Consider the following 19,912-nt stretch of genomic DNA (forward strand, 5'->3'; position numbering starts at 1 on the left):
TATCCATTAGTAGAAGTCTAAAGTTAGAAATTATTAGAAGTTTAAAGTTAGAAATCGTTTCAATATATCGAAATATGAGTTTAATAAAGTCTAATGGGTTTAGTTTTATTTTCTGTTGGTGAATCGAACAAATGTTATTGGTTGCTCTCCCGTAGCAGCCATTGCAATTGATTGTTAATCCACAGCATCTGCTACGTTCCAATTACATTTTGCTAATTAAACTAATTGCGTCTTTCATAACATATGGAAATACGAATAATCCATTAATTGTTGTAATTTTAGTATATTCATTCTGGATTAATATTTATTTAGATATTTCGATGTGATAGTATAAATATATTTTAAATACATATACAATAATGACACAATAATGACAAATTTCGATCATTATTGTCAAGAAGTAATTATTTTATCTAGCATGTGACTCAAGTTTTAAGAAACGTATGGATTGAATCGTACAGCAAGAAAAAATAAAAATAACGCTAAAATCGAAAGACAACAAGAATTAAATCATATTTAATAGAAATCTCCAAATAACAGCGAAAAGAACGACATGCCTTAAATCGTGAGATGCGACTCTAGGCTCAGGATGAAAATACAAAGTTGTCAAACTTACTTTTTATAAATTATTTTAAGCATAAAAGGAAAGTTTTTATCTTTTATTGAAGGCAAGTATACAGTAAATATACAGATAAAATCAAGTAAATAAATAATAACGATGAAACAGTGAAGATACAAAAGAGTGTTATTGATACGTCAAAAATTGAAAGATTGACTCGAGAAAACTGTCAAGGTTGACATCTGGAGGACACAACGACATATCGAAGACCTTCAAAATTTGGGGCACAAGTTTAAAAATATCTCCTTCCGGTACAAGCAAGCTTCATCCTGATAAATTGAGAGAGAGGGAGAGAGAGAGAGAGAGAGAGAGAGAGAAAAGAGATATTTACACAAAAGTCTGCAAATACTGTTCTGTACCAGTCGTCGCTCTTCGATGTCCTGTCCGCTGACAACGCGGCGAAATTAACGTGAAAATGGGGAGCATTCAGAAATGAAACGTGTGGAACAAAATATGAAAGAGCTAATGAAACACTGGAAAAATAAACACATGGCGGTTGTGGTCGGGATAGACAGACGTAATTTATTATGTCACGGAAAAAGCTCGAGAGAGCCGATAAAGAGTGTTAGATAAAGGTATAGAATAATGCATCTGTCGAGATACATTCGCCATCAGTATTGTCGGGAATACGGGTAGGAATGGAGAAGCTGGTGGTGTATGGGAAGAACGTGATTGCGCTACTTCGAGAAGAAAAATAGATAATCGTGAGAACACGGGAGGATTGTGGGAGGACAATATGAATTTCGAAAAGAGGGGATTCACCCTCGACGAGCCGAGAACGTTCAGCAACAAATGGTTCCGCAGGATGGGATCGTTCGGAGGGTGCACTAGACGAGGCTGAAGGGAAAAAACACGGAAAACGAATTAGAAAAAGAAGAAAACATACGCGGTGACGGATGAGGAGAAGGGTGCGACAATGGGATCTTTTATGTCTTCTAACTACCCTGTCTATCTCTTATACATTGCAATACAACAAAAAGGTTTTATTCCCAGATCCTTCGGGAGATTCGAAGAACCTTGCGAAGACGTGTCCCTGTAGTCTCGGCAACACGTCGTACGCACACGATCGAGTGTAGCTCGCCGTCGGCGCCTCTGATTTCCCAGTCCATCGACTTCAATAACCGAGTGCATCCCCGAGGTCGCTAGACTATCGCGATGCAGGAGATATCGGATCAGATGCACCGTTGGTCACAGGTGGAGCGAGATAAATCGAATAGAGGGATGAGAGGAGGGGCGACCAAGGTAAGACGAGGACGCGGCTACGTGAGGAAGGGGACGAGAGGACGCGACGCCGGCGCGGCAGGAACCCCGTAGGTCAAGGTCATCCACCACCGGCCGTACGCAGGGGTGAGCACCGGCCATACGTTACGGCCCTGGGAAGTCCCGCTTCTAACTCCACCGGCTCGTGTGCAGGATGGACGATCTTCCGGCTCTCCTCCGACCCCCGCTGAAATCGATATACCTACACCTATTCCCAACAGCTCGACCGGTCCGTATGTGCAGACAAACAGGACCGTGGGTTCCTGATGCGCCACGCAATGCGACTGCAACGCAATTTCACTCTGCACGTATGCCGTAGGGCGCGCGTGACTTATAACGATAAACGAGCCGAGTTTGACGATGTTAAACGAGAAGGAACCGTCGCTATCGCATTTCTCGACACTTGGCATTTTCACGCATATAAGCGCTAAAAAAAGGTCACCTTTTTTGGCGGGGTTGTATATCATCTCTAAATTGCCTCGACGTGCGGGCGATCAATGGCGTATCGTGCATCATATTACGTGATCGATATGCCGTAAGTCTTCCGAGACCGATCCATATCCGGTAAATTAAGTATCGACGAGGACGCGCGTAGCCCATTTAGTTTGAAGAAAAATCGACAGTCAAGGTCTCGTGCGATCGGAAGGGATGAATATCTCCAGGGTGTAATGCTTGCGAAATTGTGCATCGCTTATCGAGACGTTCTATCGATCATTGATAGATAAATATGACGCTTTCAATTGATTATATACAATTCTTTATCTTATCTCGAAGACGACGTAAGTCGGTCGCATCTTTTGAACCTTCTTAACAACTTTATCCGCATCGATTTTATTATCTCTTGGCGTATGAAATATTATTATTTTTATCGTTTACAGCCAAAAGGCTTTTAAAAAAAAATTGTATTAAAATAAAAATAGTTTTGTGACTATAAGAACAAATCAAATATGAATCAAACGAGTCTTCGCGGTTGTTAAAATGTGTAATAAATAATATATGTATTTATAGGACTATAAAACATCATTCGCAAACAATTGGAATATACTTACTAATAAAGTTAACTGCAAATGTTTCTTCAATGCAGATGTCAAACTACAAGTCAAATACAAAAAAGTACATTATAGTTCATACTTCATTTTCTTACTAAAGATTAGAGATATACCGTATCCGGGAAGTTCCAATGTTTGACCTTATTTGACCCTTTTTTTACTATTTTATCAAATAGCTGAATATCATTAGTATCGGCAATATATTATATATGTATATCCGGCTGAAATTTTATATTGAAAGTTCACGTTATTGATACAGAATTCTATTTTTTTCAGCTAAATTTTTTGCACAGTTCATTTTTCTTCTTTTTCACATTAGGGAAATAAAGAAAATTATTATCGTTATTTTTTTGCTTTCCTTTTTTTTTTAATAGAATGGAGAAATTGTATCGCGCGGATATTCGAAAAATATCTGGTATCCGGCCGGATAATTGCCCTATCAGATATCAGGTGTCAGCATTCTTTTCGGATATCCGATATCTGGTATCCGACAATTTTACGATACATCTTTACTGAAGATAATTGAACTGTAGAGGAGAAATATTTATAGTTAACTTTGCTGTTAAGTACAATCCAATTTTTGCAAATTATATCTTATCGCCTTATAAATACATTATTTACGCACTAACAATTGCGGAGGCTCATATAGGCATTTTATTTATATTTTTGAAAAATCGTGTATTCTTTTTTATTATTATTTAAGCTTGATCTACAATATGCTCTTTGTTTTCTATTTCTTGCTTTTACCTCTTGCCTTTTTCCCTCTTTGCGATTGTTTTATTAACAATCCTTGTCACATGCTTTTTTTAATCTTTCCGAAGTTTGTCAACTTTTATCTTGAACAAAAACGAAGAAACAAAAAAGTAAAAGGTAAAAACAGGAAGCAGTGCATTAGGTATTGTAGATTAGGCATTATCGTCTTTTTTTCAACGCAAATGGCTCTTTAAAAAAAATCGTATTCTCTCTTTTTTTTATTTATCATTTAAACGCACATGTCTCTTTTAAAAAAATCATGTACTTTTCTGTTAGATTATCTCAGACTCAGTTTAAGTATTTAATTAACGCAGCGATCAATGAAGCTCTTGCAATAATAACAGGAAGAGAAATTGCGGCGTTTATACGGTCTAAACCGGGAACAGGATCAAGCGGAGTTTTGTGCTTAGCCGGTAAGATTTAGTGAGGCCATACGATCAACTGCACGAACTAAACCGCGTATTTTGCACTGTGTGCATGCGAAATCCCTCCCGTCCCATAAAACAAAGCGCAGGCTCCTGAATATTCAGCGGCATGTAATACTCCTAAAGGATTTTCTATTTTCATCCGTCTTAACTGTGAGAAATATAAATAGCTCCACCTTGAGGACGGCGGTTTTGAGGGACGATCCTGAAGGTCCTCTTGAAATACTCAATTAAAACCGGCGCATGATATAAATTAGAACAGAAGGTAGAGTGATAAAACGACACGTACCGTAATATAATCTCTCGATTTCCTGTCGGCGAAATATTAATCATACATTTCTATTACCGCGTATCTGTTAATATATACTGCGTATAAACGTTGCTCTAATTTTCATGTTTTATGCAAATGCTGACTACCGATCGATGGATACGGCCGCGGGGGACGACATTATCAAACCGCGTTTATTTCGCGGTGTTATTACGAAAATTGCGGCTCACTGTTGTTCCGCAAGAAATTGGGAAATTTAATGAAGTAGCATTACGGGTCACATGTCACGCACGTATCTGTATGTTGTATGCTACGATCTGGCATTTTCGTGATGACTTTGATTAATTCAAACTGCAAACTTTGACAATACATCGCGTGCCTGTGCACTGTGACTCGTCACTCGTGTGCATTTGTAAAAACAAACTGATCGACTCCGTGCAAACCCAATAAACGTCGAGGAAAAGTAGTAAAATAAATCCTTGTGAATTAACACATATTGAATGTTGAATCAAATTCGTTTGTTTCTCCGTGTTGCAATAAAATTTTCATTACTAAATTCATGTTTTGATAAAATATTATATAATATAATTAAATTATGCAAAATTATCGTAATATGCTTATTGTACAATTTACATATGTAATTTTTTATGAATTTTACACGGAAAAAACGGTTTTTCTAAAGTATCCAAAAATTTAGCTAGATATATATCTAAAAATAATTTGGCTGGATTAATTAAAATTATTTTACTGGACCATCAAAGTAATTATAAGACACTGAAGCATAATGAGCAAGATTATAAAAAGTTTTGATATTCTAGCAAATTAAACATCTTACATAATTATTTTGATGGTCTAACAAAATTATTTTCAGATCTGTATCTAGTTAAATTTTTAGATACTTCAGCAAAACCGTTTCTTTCATGCATGTATTTTTTAAAAGTGCTAGTCAGCGCCAGTCACCGACTAAAAGTTACAGATCCGATCATTGGTGATCAATACGCTGTTCAATGTTAATATCAGGGTTATACGTTTACGTGCAAAATATAATAATTTATATCTACGTTTAAGTATGTAAACAATATCAACTATATAAACTATGTTTTACATATCATCTATGTAAACAATTTATAAATCATTGAAGCTTAAGTTCTTTGTCATTGTACTAGACTACATTAAAGCTTTCATCTAGCATATATATTTTTATTTATCAATATTAAAATCGAAAATATTAACAATCATAATTATCTCGTTCCATATTGTTTTCCAATATTTAATTAATAATATTTTACACATTTTACATTATTTATATACGTTGTCTATATAAAAGGAGTCGTGTATTTTAATAATACGTAAATAATACATAAATATACATATAAACATTAATCATGAAATATGCGGCACAATTTTTATTAATATACTGATAAATATACGCACAAATAATTTTTTCCAAATCAGTATAAAATGATTATCGATGGCGCTTGAAGAAGAGTAATCTTGATGATCGATCCATGATGGCAGCAGTTGTTCGGCAGCGCTTTCGCACCGATAAACGATCACTTGCAACTGTCGAATTAATTTTCCCATACCGATTTCGTAAATATGTTCTATCTATATATAGATCTCATAAAAGTCTATCACCACAATCATTAAACTACTTCTTGAATCGAGACAACGTTTTGAAACAACGTTAATCCATGGAATGGTGATCGATCGGATAGATCCTCGCTCGATCGTCGCGATCGATGATCGACGGCAATGTGCTGAATCAACGATAGATGGAGTCCGTGGTAGGAGAGCAAGGGACCCTACACGGTGTGCATAAAATACCGGTAGCAGTGATCGGTGACGCTTTGGCCGCAGGCAGAGAAAGCTCACCGCCTTGAAGGCTTCGTCGAAGCCGCCCGGCTGCTCCTTTTGCTGCCGATACCGCGTACCACTGCCTCGTCTCTTCTTTCCTTTCACCACTGTGGCATATGTCACGTCAGGGCCGCATCGATCTATCCCTGAAAGACTCGTCTTTTTCATTATGATATAGGGAACGGATGAATCCCTGAGGAAAAGAAGGGCCAGTCGCGAATCGCTTCTACCCTGTCCAAGATTCGTAGTCGTATCGACGTAAACGTCTCCTGTGATTGACTATCGGAGAATTTACGTCATCCGTTGAATTTTACCCTCCAGTGCCATTCTATATTGTTTTATTACGTACTTATTACGTGGGTATTGTATAAAAATACCGCATAAAAATGAACACATTATAACAACTTTTTTAGCGTGGAACGCCAGACAAGGAATATAACGGTAACAAGCATGAAATATATGTAGATTTTTATCTTTATTAACAAAGAAGTTAAAGCATGTATGTAATGTCAAATGATAAAAGATTAAATTTATTTACTTTTCTCGAGTTGAATAACATTTTATTATTTTTAACTTCCAAGTGTGTATCAAAATTATTATTTTAATTTAAAGCGTTGAAAAAACAACCACATTTAAATGCATTTCTGGTGGTTGAATTGTATTTCAAAATAAATAAGTTCATATTAAAATAAGTAAGTAGTAAATAATAAACTAAATTTGAATCATATTTCATATATATTTCTTGAATTAAATTGTGTTTAATTTCTTTGTTTTAATTAAATTAACAACACATTAAGTAAGACTAGTGGCAGTCTATAGAAATTATCTATAGAATTAAAGATAATTAAAATTGAATATACGAGTAATTTGATGTCATGAATTTAACAGTGTAAAGTATAAAAAAAATCTCGGGTATATCATGATGAGAGGGTATACTATAATGGCACTAAAGGGTTAATATATTCGTAATGTATCGAAATCCCTCCTCAAGGAATTCTGTCGATGATAATATATTATTTTGCAGATCGCAGGATCGGAAACTATTACTACACCGAATGTGAAATAATATTCTAAATTACTCGATTTGCCAAGGACTAAATTATATAAATTTACCGCGTTGTGTATTCCAACAATTTCCTCATTCTTTTACACTCGATATCATTACCATTGACATTTATACTTTTTCTTTCTTTTTTAAAGCCGGTTCAGTCAATCGGATCGATCATCGCGCTACACTTCGCAGCAAAATTAATTTCACAGTCCTGCACGACGATTGCCATCGATCTCGCAAATTTTTCTCGAGGGTGTGCCAATGCGGTTATATTCGACGGATCCAGTCGGTAGATGACCTTATCGATAACGAGATTCTCCGACGCCGCTTTCTAAGCGCAGTCCGGCGGCATGGAAGGAACGCGCTGCGATCACTCCGTTCGGCGATTGCAATTACGTGAATCATCGCTGCACTCGACCGTCGCGACTCGAGAAAACGTAACCTGCCATTCGCTCGAGGATAGGTGAATGCATCCTCTGCATGTGCATTTCCTGCTCTCGTGATCGAGCGAGCGAGCGAGCGAACGAACGCGACCGGAACTTCGATTCCCACGGATCGAGGAAGTCTATCGCGATCGAGAGGAAGATCTTTCTGTCTCCTGAGGATTTTCTCATCTTGTGATCTTTAACGATCCACCGGTCGATCGCACCGGTCGATCGCAAAGCGTAATGAATTTGAGAGAAACGTCCGAGCGACAATAAGAATGCCGTTAAGCCGTGTAATTGAACGATAATGATAGCGCGTTTCGATACTTTCGCGTCGCTACTTAGGCAAGCTAAGTGGCATTTTGCACGGTCGCTGGTTTTATATCTGGCAAAGGGCAAATTCCTAGCGCGTGTGGATCCGCGACGGATCCCCTACGACGAAGCCGATGCATGTGCCTGCGATTGCATCGGAAAGAAATGTGCCATTGTAAGATCAGCACGACGCACGAGACGAAGCGCGAAAAGGTGAAATAAATAGTGTTATCAAATACTCGCTGATTTTAGGACGCAAGTTTTGTATTTATTGCAGTAGCTGTATTAAAGTCGGGACATACTTTCTAGTAGTTTCGAGTTCACTGTTCAGTGAACATTGTGTCGATGATTGCACCATATGGAGAGGCGCGCAATATCCGATTATGCTACTAGAAAATACGAAACGTCGAAGAATCGAGAGATGCCTCACTATTTTATATGCTCGTACGTATAAAAGGTTTTGTTGAAGTATTTAAAATTTTAGCTAGATTACAGATAAAATAATTTTGTTGAATTATTAAAATAATTATATTATTTCATAAAAAAATCACTTTCTTGTTCTTTTCAAAGTGCCATAGTACACATCTTGAAAATTTTTTTCGTGCGGAAACATTATGTTGTTAAATTTGCATAGCCTGTCAGGATTTTAAATAAATTAAAATGGGTAAAAATAGCGTTTTTAGCCATTTTCAACATTCTTTTACAGCAAAATAAAACCCTGTTCCCAAATAAAGTCTACAGCATCTAATAATACAATTCAAGAGTTTTAAAATGAAATTTAGTTTGATTAAACGATTTATTTTCAACAAGTTATGGCTATTCGAATTTTAGACTTTCATTTTTTTCTCTTTGCAGTGCCATAATACATATTCCGAGATTTTTTTGCACTGAACGATACCGCACGATGCCGTCAGAAATTGCGTAGTTTTTAGATTAGGATGAAATGAGTAAAAAATTATCCCCCATTTTTCTATTATACCCCAAAAAGTACAAATCCCAATATCGTATTCAGCGCGAAAAAATCTTCGGGCTATATATTATAGCATTTCGCAGAGAGTTTGGCTGTTGAACAGGATGCTCATGTTACATAGGATCCTCAAGCATAATAAGTAATATTGCGAAAAGTTTTAACATTTCAGCTGAAGTGTCCTATATAATTATTTTGATGATCCAACAAAATTATTTTCAAATCTATATTTAGTTGAATTTTTTAATATTCCAACAAACCGTTCTTTCTATGTATTTATTAAAATCGCGAGTATATATATATATATATATATTTCAATCTGCGAAAGTCGTTCGAAATAAACGTGAAAATAATTAAAATGACAAAGTTGTATGCACGCACGAATGTTAATAAAAAAAATCGTTAAATGGATGCTGAACATGTGTTCGCAAATCACGGCGATCCCTGCATACACAATCACACGTTGTCGCCGTGGAATTCGTAATCGACAAGAGGACGGCATTCTCATACAGGTCCACAATGCTTTTCTCGCCGACTCATGGGCTCGCAACGAAAAGCGATCCATCCCGGAATCCACGGAGAGATTCGCAAGCACCGCTTGGCATTTATCTCGAGAGTTAGTCCGACGAGATGGTGCAATAAGCACGTCTGCGCGGGCCCGTCCAAAATGCCAAACGAGCCCTTGCCCTCTTCCCTGTCTTTCTCTTTCTTTCTCTTGCTTTGACATTTGAAAAAGATCTGCCCGGACGACGCCCGCGGGTGATTACGGCGTCGTGCGGCATTGCGTCGAGAGAGACGGCGCCGCTGCTTTCGAGAGACGATTGTGTGTCACGATATTGTAATATTTCGATCTATCGGTCTATCATTACTTGGCGCGTGAGGCGATCAGCATCCGATCCGTAAATGAAACTGCGTTCACGATCGTTTCACTTTTGACCGCAAATCCACGACGGCGTCGACAATGATGATGATGATAGATCGGCGCTGTGCAGCACGATGGTGTTTCGTTCGTGTAAAATAATATTGCAAGAAAATGCAAAACGACAGCAAGGAGCGACGAACGAATATTTATTTGCTTCATTTCTCAGCGTTATGTAAAAATCTTAGGTCATCGTAGAAAGCTGCCGCGCGATGCAGGCAAATTTTCGCGATCTGCCGATCGATATAAACAAATATTACATAAAACATTCGGACGTTAGTGATAACGTTAATAGTATCGTTCACGCGACTTTCCAGCAATTACGCTCGGGAATACCTCATTTTCTACCCGGCGTTCATACTTGGCCGCCGATATACATACCCGGATTTGCGACGCATATCAGTTGTTTTACCGGAAGTATGGCTAGATAAAAATATAGCTAGATAAAGATCTGAAAATGATTTTGTTGGCTTATCAAAATAATTATGTAGGGTGTAGAAGCCGGTTGATAGAGAATGTCTTTTTATAGTATTTATCACACTTAAGTTTTCTATACAATTATTTTCAACAAAATTATTTTCAGATCGATAGCTATAATACCTAAATTTTTAGATACTTTAGAAAATTGTTCTTAATACTATCCAAAATGCGCGAAAGCTTGAGCTTATCACATATGCTACAGTTTTCTACATAATTATTTTAATAGCTCAATAAAATTTTCAGATCTGTACACGAAAAGAACGGTTTTGCTGAAGTACTACAAAATTTAGCTAGACGTGGGTAAGAAAATAATTTTATTGGACTATCACAATAATTATGTGGAACGTTTAAACTGAAATTTTTAGATATTTCAGCAAAATCATTCTTTCCATGTATCTGTCTAAATTTTTAAACGCTTCAGCAAAATCTTTCTTTCTGAATAAAACGCGCGAAAGTTTGCAAACTGATCGATTACAAATTCGTGAATAACTTAAATTGCTAGAATCGTTACAACACTTCTCGTCGCTACAAAAGAATTTCAACGGGCGATTTGAAGATTCGCTTCCCTATCGGGAGAACGACTCACTGCGGTTTAACTGCCGATAAACTAAGAAGCGATTAAGGATTGTTAATTGAATCCATGATGAGCAAGAAACATAAGTACTATCGTCATTTCTCCGATGGTATCTCAATGACGATGCAGTTTCTGCAATCCCGACATTTCGATCGTACTTTTGACATGCTTTACATGCAAAACATATTATATTTTGATTTTATCTTAACTTACCATGATTTTATGTGCCAAAATGCTAAGCGATCGAAGGAAGTTGTTATTCTTTCGACCTTGACAAACTTACGTCATTTCTCGTCACTTTCTCGTTTTGTCAGCGTAAATTTTTCTGAAATGCCAGTGATGACATCCTCGTTTAGGCAAAAAAATGTTAGAGATATTCTCATTTCATTCAAAAATACTGAAAGAAACCAGCTTCAGTTTTCAACGTTACAATGTATGTTTTAATAATAATACTATAATAATAATACTAATAATTTATTGAGATGTAAATAGATATAAAAGGAATTACATGAAAATAGATCCGATATCTGCACCACAAAAGACTAGATATTAGCAATAATGCTATTTACAAACCTAAACCTAAAAACTAAATTAAATCTAAAATTAAAATACAAACTTGAACGTAATAAAACATAATATTAATATTAAAAAAGTCTACAATGATGTAGTATATAGTTATACAATTTAAATAGGAAATAAAATAAGTAAAATAATTAGCGATGTGTGAAATGATCAAAATAACAGTGAAGAAAAACTAAAATTTGAATATGAAGTATATTGTTTGTTTTAAAAAAGTAATAAAGTTAAAAGGCATACACCACGAGCGCTCGATGTCGTTAGCGAGACCTCTTTCGAAGTCAATACAATTACATTCAATTAATAGGGGAGTTCACAAAGAAATTCACTGCGATAACATGTCATCTGCTGTTGCTATGAAACATTCACAAATCTACAAGAACACAGAATCTGGAAATTTTGTGGACTAGTATATCATTGTGGAAAACATGAAAATTACATTGAAAAACACACAACGGAAGGATGTAAAATTAGAAATTTAACGATTGCTTCACATAAACATGTATGAAGGAAGAAACTTAATCTTTAAATTTATGTTAATCTGCGTTAGCTATACTTATATACTGATGATGACCCAATTAGTAGGTCGAAACGTCTATTAATTTATTCGCTTATTAATTGAATGTAATTGTATTGACTTCGAAAGAGGTCTCGCTGACGACATCGAGCGCTCGTGGTGTATGCCTTTTAACTTTATTGTTTTTAAATTTTGACCACGTATTGACATTTAATGTTTTAAAAGTATTCTGATTCGCCGATTTTATTAACTTTACAGCGTTTCAAAAGATTTACAGCATAGATACATTCCCTACCATTATAAAGAAATATTCTACATAATGATCGGTCATATGATCATTTTATCATTCTTATATCACTCGCCATAAATTTCCGTGTCGCTGAACTTAATTTATGTACTTTCAATTAATAGCCATGGAGATAAAATCGACGAGAATAGCGAAACATATAAGAACACCGCATTGCAAGGGAATTTTTTGCGGGAAAGCATAAAATAATGAAGCATTAGAGCCAAGAGATGCAGATACGTCTCTTTAAGTTCCTAGGTCGAGGTTATATGCTTGGAACCTACCCCACCGATGAATTATTGTACCTTGTACTTTCATACCGCTGGGAAATTATTGACCAATTACTCTTCCCTTCCTACGTACGATCGTGCGATTAATGATCGTCATAGATCAAAAATATCTTCAAGGAGATATATGTGCATCCAGTATGATAGAAAAACTCATACTGTCGCTGTTATAAGTTTTACATCTCATGACATATTCAATTATTTTCGAAACACACATTATTCGAACATTATTATATTGATCAATTGATATTTGAAGTTACGTTGCTTTCAAGGTGAAAAATACATTCACGTTGAATGTCAAAGACTGCTGATTGTCGAGTCAATAATTATTCAGTACTTGCATGAAAGGATGCGATAGCGTTTGCTCCATCCAGATCCAATCGGATCCGTAATCGTGGCGGTATGTCATGCCCGGAGTGTCTCAGAAAACAAGGTGTCTCGACGGTTTCATACGTACGTTCCTGGATCAGCGGAGGTACGATCTGCACGGACGGCAATACTCAAAGATGAGAAAGAGGGGACAGGATCGTACACCGTTGTGGTGGTGGCAATATAAGGCCCGACCAGTGGCGGGCCTCAGCCAGTCCGTGAGCGGTATCTACACCTTCAAGGTCCGCGTCCTTGAAGGCGTTACTCGTCCTCGCCCGACTCGTGTGCCGTTACATGAAGAGGATCGCCGTTAGGCGTCTCGTGGCCAAGTTCTAGCCTGAGTCTTCTTCATCCTAGAATTGGAGTCCTATTTGAGCATTTGATCCCCTACCGCGCCCTACCTCGTCCCGGAAGTGGTGAACTTGTACGTTGCTACGTCGCCACCCCACCCCGATCGGTTCCCTTTTATCCCTTCTTGAACAGTAGCGTTTCAAACGTCAGTTGAACGGGAGTGATTGAGGGGTAAGGAGGTGGGTGATACTCTGGAAGCAGCTCGTGTGAGACGACGACGACGACGACGACGACGACGTGGTCGAGAAGAGGAAGCTGTATTCCCTGCCGAGGAGCATGAGGTCCTCGCTGGTGCTGCTCCTAGTAGCAGCTTTCGTCCTTGCCGGTGAGTAACAGATTTCTCTGCTCAGCTCTCTCACTGTCGCTGATATCGTTCTACGTTAACCGGTATATGCGGCTATCATATTTCCGTATCGATCTTAGACATTGATAGAGGATCATATATGTATTGCCAGTTAGAGCAAGGAGAATGTTGAAATTAGAGAAAAGGAAGGATTACGAACACATTGACTCATTTAGTTTAATTAGGAATTATTTTTTCAGCTGCTTACTTTTATATCAAAGTACACCAAAGAATACCGCGGAAGTGACTAAAATGCTTGTAGTCTCCCCTTTTCGCTAATCTAACTCATAAATAGTCCCGTTTATATATTCTAAGTAAATAGTTCTGTCTATATGTTCGATATATTCCCGACGAAACAACATGAGAGTACTCCAAACGTTACCAATAGACCAATATTACTAATAAACTTATATAGGAAACGATTCTTACAATTTGAGAATCTCGTGATCTGGATCAATTTTTCCATTAAAAATAACAGTAATTATTTTCTTACATTTTACATTTAACCTTCCATTTTACATTTACCTTCGTTTTCTTTATACATCGCATGAGAATTGCGCATAAGAATCGTAATCTGATTTTACCGGAAATGATTCGCGATATCATAGGTGATATTGAACGTACGTTCTCCAAAGCGCTGATAAGAATCTTGAATAATTAAAATCATACGTTAATTAAATTATGAAAGACATGTGCTTATACGTATCTTTTAAGAAGAGATCATGAATAAATATCTAAAAAATGCTAATCAATTGCAAAGATTAATATGTGAAGAATAATGAGAAATATCTCGAGTATCGCACAGGTGGACACGTGAGATCGTGCAGAGCCATTCAAGATGGCGAAAGTGCCGTTGCAATCTGGCGCTTGACATTTTCTTAGTCTATTGTATTTTCCTGAGGTTTCATACTTGGTTCTCCATTTTTCTAAATCACAGACAAGTAATGCTTGTAGCGACAAAAGGGATAATTTAATATAATCGAGTCGATCATCGGGACGATAGATTGCATAAGAGATTAGAGCGTGAAAGCTTCTCGGTCCGGTCGGTCCCGGATGGGTGACGTCACTGCCCCAAGCCTCTGAAAATGGTGCGGGTGGGGGCACAACTTTCCCTGTTTGTCGCTCAGCCACAAAGTCGTTTCGCGAGCCCGGAGGACCAACAGGATCGAGCGCGTTCTGACAGATCATTTTTTCAGAATTTAAAGAAAAATTCTGAATAATGTCTCTAAAAACTTGAAGATTTAAATATCAATTCGTAATATTCTCAAGTTCACAAGTTTGTTATACAAGTCTTATCTCATTTTTCTATATATTTTTTAATATACGGAAGAATTATGTATATAGATATTTTAACGAATTACATCTTATAAAAAAATAATGTATAAATATTAATATAAATAATTTATAAATAGTTTATAAATAGTTATATTGTTGTAATAGTTGTAATAAGCGGAAATGCTACAAGTATATACTACAATTTGTTTTCTTTTAGATACGAGAATTTATCCTATTATATTATTGTAACTGTAATGACATGAGTTCTTAAATCTTAAGTATTATTAAATTGTACAAATAATTAATCGCAGATAATACAAAATGCTTATTAAACTGTTTCGGTGTCTTTCAGAGGGCTCAATTCGAGTTAAACGGCAAGAAGAGAAAAAAGAAGAGAGTTTCGAGAATGAGATTTGTAAGGACAAGGATGCGGGCGAGTGGTTCAGATTGGTCGCGGGCGAGGGTGACAATTGCCGTGACGTTATTCAGTGCACGAGTTCCGGTCTGCAGGCAATAAGATGTCCGGCTGGTTTGTACTTCGACATCGATAAGCAGACCTGCGACTGGAAGGATTCCGTCAACAACTGCAAGCTGAAGAATAAAGAGAGGAAGGCCAAGCCCATGATTTACACTGAGGAAAGTAACGGAGAAAAGGACTGCACTGACGGCTCTGATGAAAACATTTGCGGTAAATCGACGTTAAAGGAAATTAATAGTCTTCATCGTAATTTAATCGCGAAAAAATATTTAAAAAACATTTAAATTCAGAATGGTTGCAATCTTTTCGACGTTCCAGACATGGACAATGATCCCAATAGAGCTCCACCATGCGATCCTTCTGTGTGTACCCTGCCCGACTGCTTCTGTTCGGAGGATGGTACCACGATACCCAGTGATCTCCCGTCTAAGGATGTTCCCCAGATGGTCACAATTACTTTCGACGACGCCATTAACAACAACAACATTGGCCTCTATAAAGAGATCTTCAGTGGCAAGCGCAAGAATCCAAACGGCTGCGACATCAAGGCAACCTTCTTCGTATCGCATAAGTACACCAACTACTCCGCGGTCCAGGAGATGCACAGGAAAGGCCACGAAATCGCTGTCCATTCAATCTCGTAAGAATTGACTCCTTCTAATAACACTGTCATTTCTCTCATTTACATGCCATTTAGAAAACTCCGTTCCGATTTGACTTTCTTCGCGAAGTTACCACGGAGAGACCCGTTCATACGCAAGGTCCCAAGAGAGCAGGTTCATGAGTTCGTAAATTGGAGGACAGGTTCACGAGTACATCTGTTCCCACGATACGTCATGTCATGTCGCTCATGACCATAGTCATAATTGTTAAAAATCAGAACACGATCACTACATAATGTTTACATGACAACTTTGGGGCAAGGCACAATGATGACGAGCGCTTTTGGTCGGACGCTACCGTCGACGAGTGGGCCAAGGAGATGGCTGGCATGAGGATCATCGCCGAGAAGTTCGCAAATCTGACGGATAACAGCGTGGTCGGCGTCAGGGCGCCGTATCTGCGGGTCGGTGGTAACAATCAGTTCACCATGATGGAGGAGCAAGCCTTCCTGTACGATTCCACCATCACTGCGGCCTTGAACAACCCTCCGCTGTGGCCATACACCATGTACTTCAGAATGCCGCATCGTTGTCACGGAAATCTTCAACACTGTCCCACTAGGTGAATATCAATCCTGATCGTAAAGAGTGTCAAGTTCTTGAACGATTCACAATGATGGTTGTCCTAAATATGACGAATAATTGTTTGCAGATCGCACGCCGTGTGGGAGATGGTGATGAATGAGCTGGATCGGCGTGAGGATCCACAGAACGACGAGTATCTGCCCGGCTGTGCTATGGTGGACTCATGCAGTAACATCTTGACCGGCGATCAATTCTATAACTTCCTCAATCATAACTTCGATCGTCACTACGAGCAGAATCGTGCCCCTCTCGGTCTCTACTTCCACGCCGCCTGGCTGAAGAACAATCCCGAATTCTTGGATGCCTTCTTATATTGGATCGACGAAATCCTGCAGAGCCACAATGATGTGTACTTTGTGACGATGACTCAGGTGATCCAATGGATTCAGAACCCGCGCACCATCACCGAGTCGAAGAACTTTGAGCCCTGGCGGGAGAAGTGTACGGTGGAGGGACCTCCGGCGTGCTGGGTGCCCCACACCTGTAAACTGACCTCGAAAGAGGTGCCCGGCGAGACCATCAACCTTCAGACTTGTGTCCGCTGTCCCAACAATTATCCTTGGGTGAATGACCCGACTGGTGACGGCTTCTTCTAAACTGCCGAGCGCGATTCTCCTTCTCGTCTAAGTCAAATTTCTCCTCCTTTCTCCTTAGTTCTGCCAATCCTTTCCTCCCTGTACCTCAACCTGACGTCGGTCGAAAGGTACGTCGCGAGTCTTCGCGATCCAACTACGGCGCCGGAAGTCACCGACCAACGCCAAGTATTCTCGAGACTTTGGAGAGCGATGGCGATTACGACGACGAGGCACATGGAGGAGACAAGGAGAAAGATCATTAGTCCGTTAAACTCCGATGACCGCCCTTAGTTGCCAATATTTTTCGCTGTTTTTATCGTTGAGAACGACGTATCTGTGATGATTAGTTCTGTTCAGTTGAAATAATACGGAGTCTAATGGACTGAAGGTGAATGGAATAAAATGAAACTTTTTACCCGCTTCGCGTTCACAGATGTCCCTTTAGCAATGACGTTTAGCTTCGTCTTCAGGTTACACCCGAAATTAGCACTCTACGTAAAAGGAAAAACACTATATTTTTTTGCGCGTGCCTGGTTATCAGCTGGTAATTAAAGCTAACGTTCATTATATGCGTCAGCAATTTGTGATAGACTCCCGAAGGCGACATCCTCGAAGTCCACGAGGCGGCAATGACGGCCACGTTGACCGATCATGATAACGATGACGATGACGAGAGCTGCGCGCATTTCCACTCGAAACCGGCAGAAGCAAAAGCAAAATATCGCGCCCCACTCGATCCCACGAGGAGAAATCGCGGATCCTTCGATGGCGGTGGCTTGGCGATCCACGAATGGGATTTCATATGTAATATAACCCCCCTCGCTCTATCACATTTCCGATATCCCAATTCCCAATGAAAGCAACGATCGATATCGATCTATCGGTAAACACGTGCTTTCTTCCCGTCAAACCTTCTCTCCCGTCCTCAGAAATAATCCTCAAAGATCGCCAATTGTTCCCCAATTTGAGGTATGCCCTTATTTTTTTAAGGGTTTGCCGATATAAATATATATATATATAAATTTATAAATATATATATATATGAAAATTAAATATTGCGTATGTATATTTGTAAAACTAAGTGATACTACCAACGTAGCGTTCTCGACGAACCTTTGAATAAAAGATTCTGAGAAATCACACATGAAGAGGTCTATTTTCATTATTTCTTTTCTCCCTGACTCATTTGCGACGTGTTAACCATTACGATCGTTCGGTAATGGGTTAGAAAGTGGGGCACGCTTAGGCCCCGCAAACTTGACCGTCATTCCAGTGAAGGAAAGGGAGGAATTTATTTCTAAGATATGAGAAAACATGGGTGCACGCGGAAATTCATCCGTTCATTATTTTTCTCATTACTTCGTTAGTATAGAACCACGCTGCGGCAAGCTTTCAAAGCTCACTCATTCCGAGTTAATTGGAATTAATGTGCTTCGTTAAAATCACGCGATACAAGATACGTTGCGGGAAAAAACATCTATTACCGTGTGCGAGCGTCGAAAGGAAATTTCATTTGCGAATTGTAAAAATACTTCCCTCGTAAAGACGTGTCTTACACATTTTTGTCGGTCGATTTGCATGCGGCGAAGGATCGTTATAAGCTGGTGTAATCGCGAGACGCGTACATCATCGCGAGATACGAGAGCTTATTTCAATTTATGCGCCATGACGGGAGGCTCATTCCAGTTTCGTAATTGCTCTGAAAATCTCGCTTGCGTGTCTCGATTGGCGGCCTTGATCTGAATTCGATTTACTGTGCGACGGACATCGATGACGCGACGAATTAAGGACGACTTGATCCTGCTACGATCCTCGAGAAAACTGAAAGCGAAAGTCTAAGAAAACACTTCGAATTTTGAGGATGAGTCCAATTATTTATTGAGAAACCATCGATTTACCAATTTACCTAAATATTATTTAAATCGCCTAATTTAATATATTCTACAGTATATCATTAAATTCTTATGAGGATGTATCCAAGTGTATAATTTCTGCAAAAAGTGATTGGAATTGGAAATTTATACTTTCCCTATAAAAATAAATGTTAAATAGTAAATAAAATAGTTCAATAAGGTCAATATTTATATTCAACAACACAATTTTAATAAAAATTTCTTTAAAAAAATTTTTTCATTTTATCTTAATTGTTTTTTAAAAACATGTCTACTTCTAATTGAAATAATTTTTAATCCTAATTGTAAAGCGCCACCAAACTTTTATGTTATTTTCAAGTACAATATATAAAAATCTACAATTTTTCATAATTTTTTCATTTAAAAAACATATTCTTATATAAACGTTGCATGCATAATAAATATGCAAATAAACATTGCATATTTTGTACCTGACAAAAATAACTTATTGAAAGTTAATAAAAAGCTTGCGCTTAATATTAAGTAGATGTTTTATTTACTTTAAATTTATCGAATGGTTTATGAAATGGAAATTTAAACATTGAATTGTTTATGAGATGTTTATGACTATGAAATGTCAAGTAACGTTTAATGACATAATCAAACATTTCTATTATAGTTTTCTAAGTGTTTGTAAAATACAACAGAGGATTAACCAGGTTTGTAACGTACTTCCAAATAATGTAACCGTCAATAAAACTCTTATAAACAATATCATCGACAAAACTCTTAAACA

At 38.0% G+C, this 19,912-nt stretch overlaps 1 protein-coding gene across 1 annotated transcript; it reads left to right on the top strand.

The window, feature by feature from the left end:
- Positions 1-15,609: 15,609 nt before the first annotated feature.
- serp (chitin deacetylase-like protein serp) lies at positions 15,610-17,977 on the top strand. The gene is made up of 4 exons (XM_018461652.1): positions 15,610-15,651; positions 15,760-16,081; positions 16,366-16,665; positions 16,756-17,977. The coding sequence occupies exons 2-4, from the start codon at positions 15,762-15,764 to the stop codon at positions 17,282-17,284; spliced, it is 1,149 nt and encodes a 382-aa protein (XP_018317154.1). The 5' UTR covers positions 15,610-15,651; positions 15,760-15,761; the 3' UTR covers positions 17,285-17,977.
- Positions 17,978-19,912: the final 1,935 nt, after the last annotated feature.

This window comes from Mycetomoellerius zeteki, unplaced genomic scaffold (assembly GCF_001594055.1).
Source record: "Mycetomoellerius zeteki isolate Tzet28-1 unplaced genomic scaffold, Tzet1.0 scaffold124, whole genome shotgun sequence".
Classification (NCBI taxonomy): domain Eukaryota; kingdom Metazoa; phylum Arthropoda; class Insecta; order Hymenoptera; family Formicidae; genus Mycetomoellerius; species Mycetomoellerius zeteki.

What these genes read in the sequence shown, in the direction of transcription:
- serp (XM_018461652.1), top strand. Translation starts at nt 15,762, where the DNA reads ATGGACAATGATCCCAATAGAGCTCCACCATGCGATCCTTCTGTGTGT. An exon ending in ATCGCTGTCCATTCAATCTC is followed by an intron (nt 16,082 to 16,365) that starts GTAAGAATTGAC and finishes CTTTGGGGCAAG; the next exon opens with GCACAATGATGACGAGCGCT. An exon ending in CTTCAACACTGTCCCACTAG is followed by an intron (nt 16,666 to 16,755) that starts GTGAATATCAAT and finishes AATTGTTTGCAG; the next exon opens with ATCGCACGCCGTGTGGGAGA.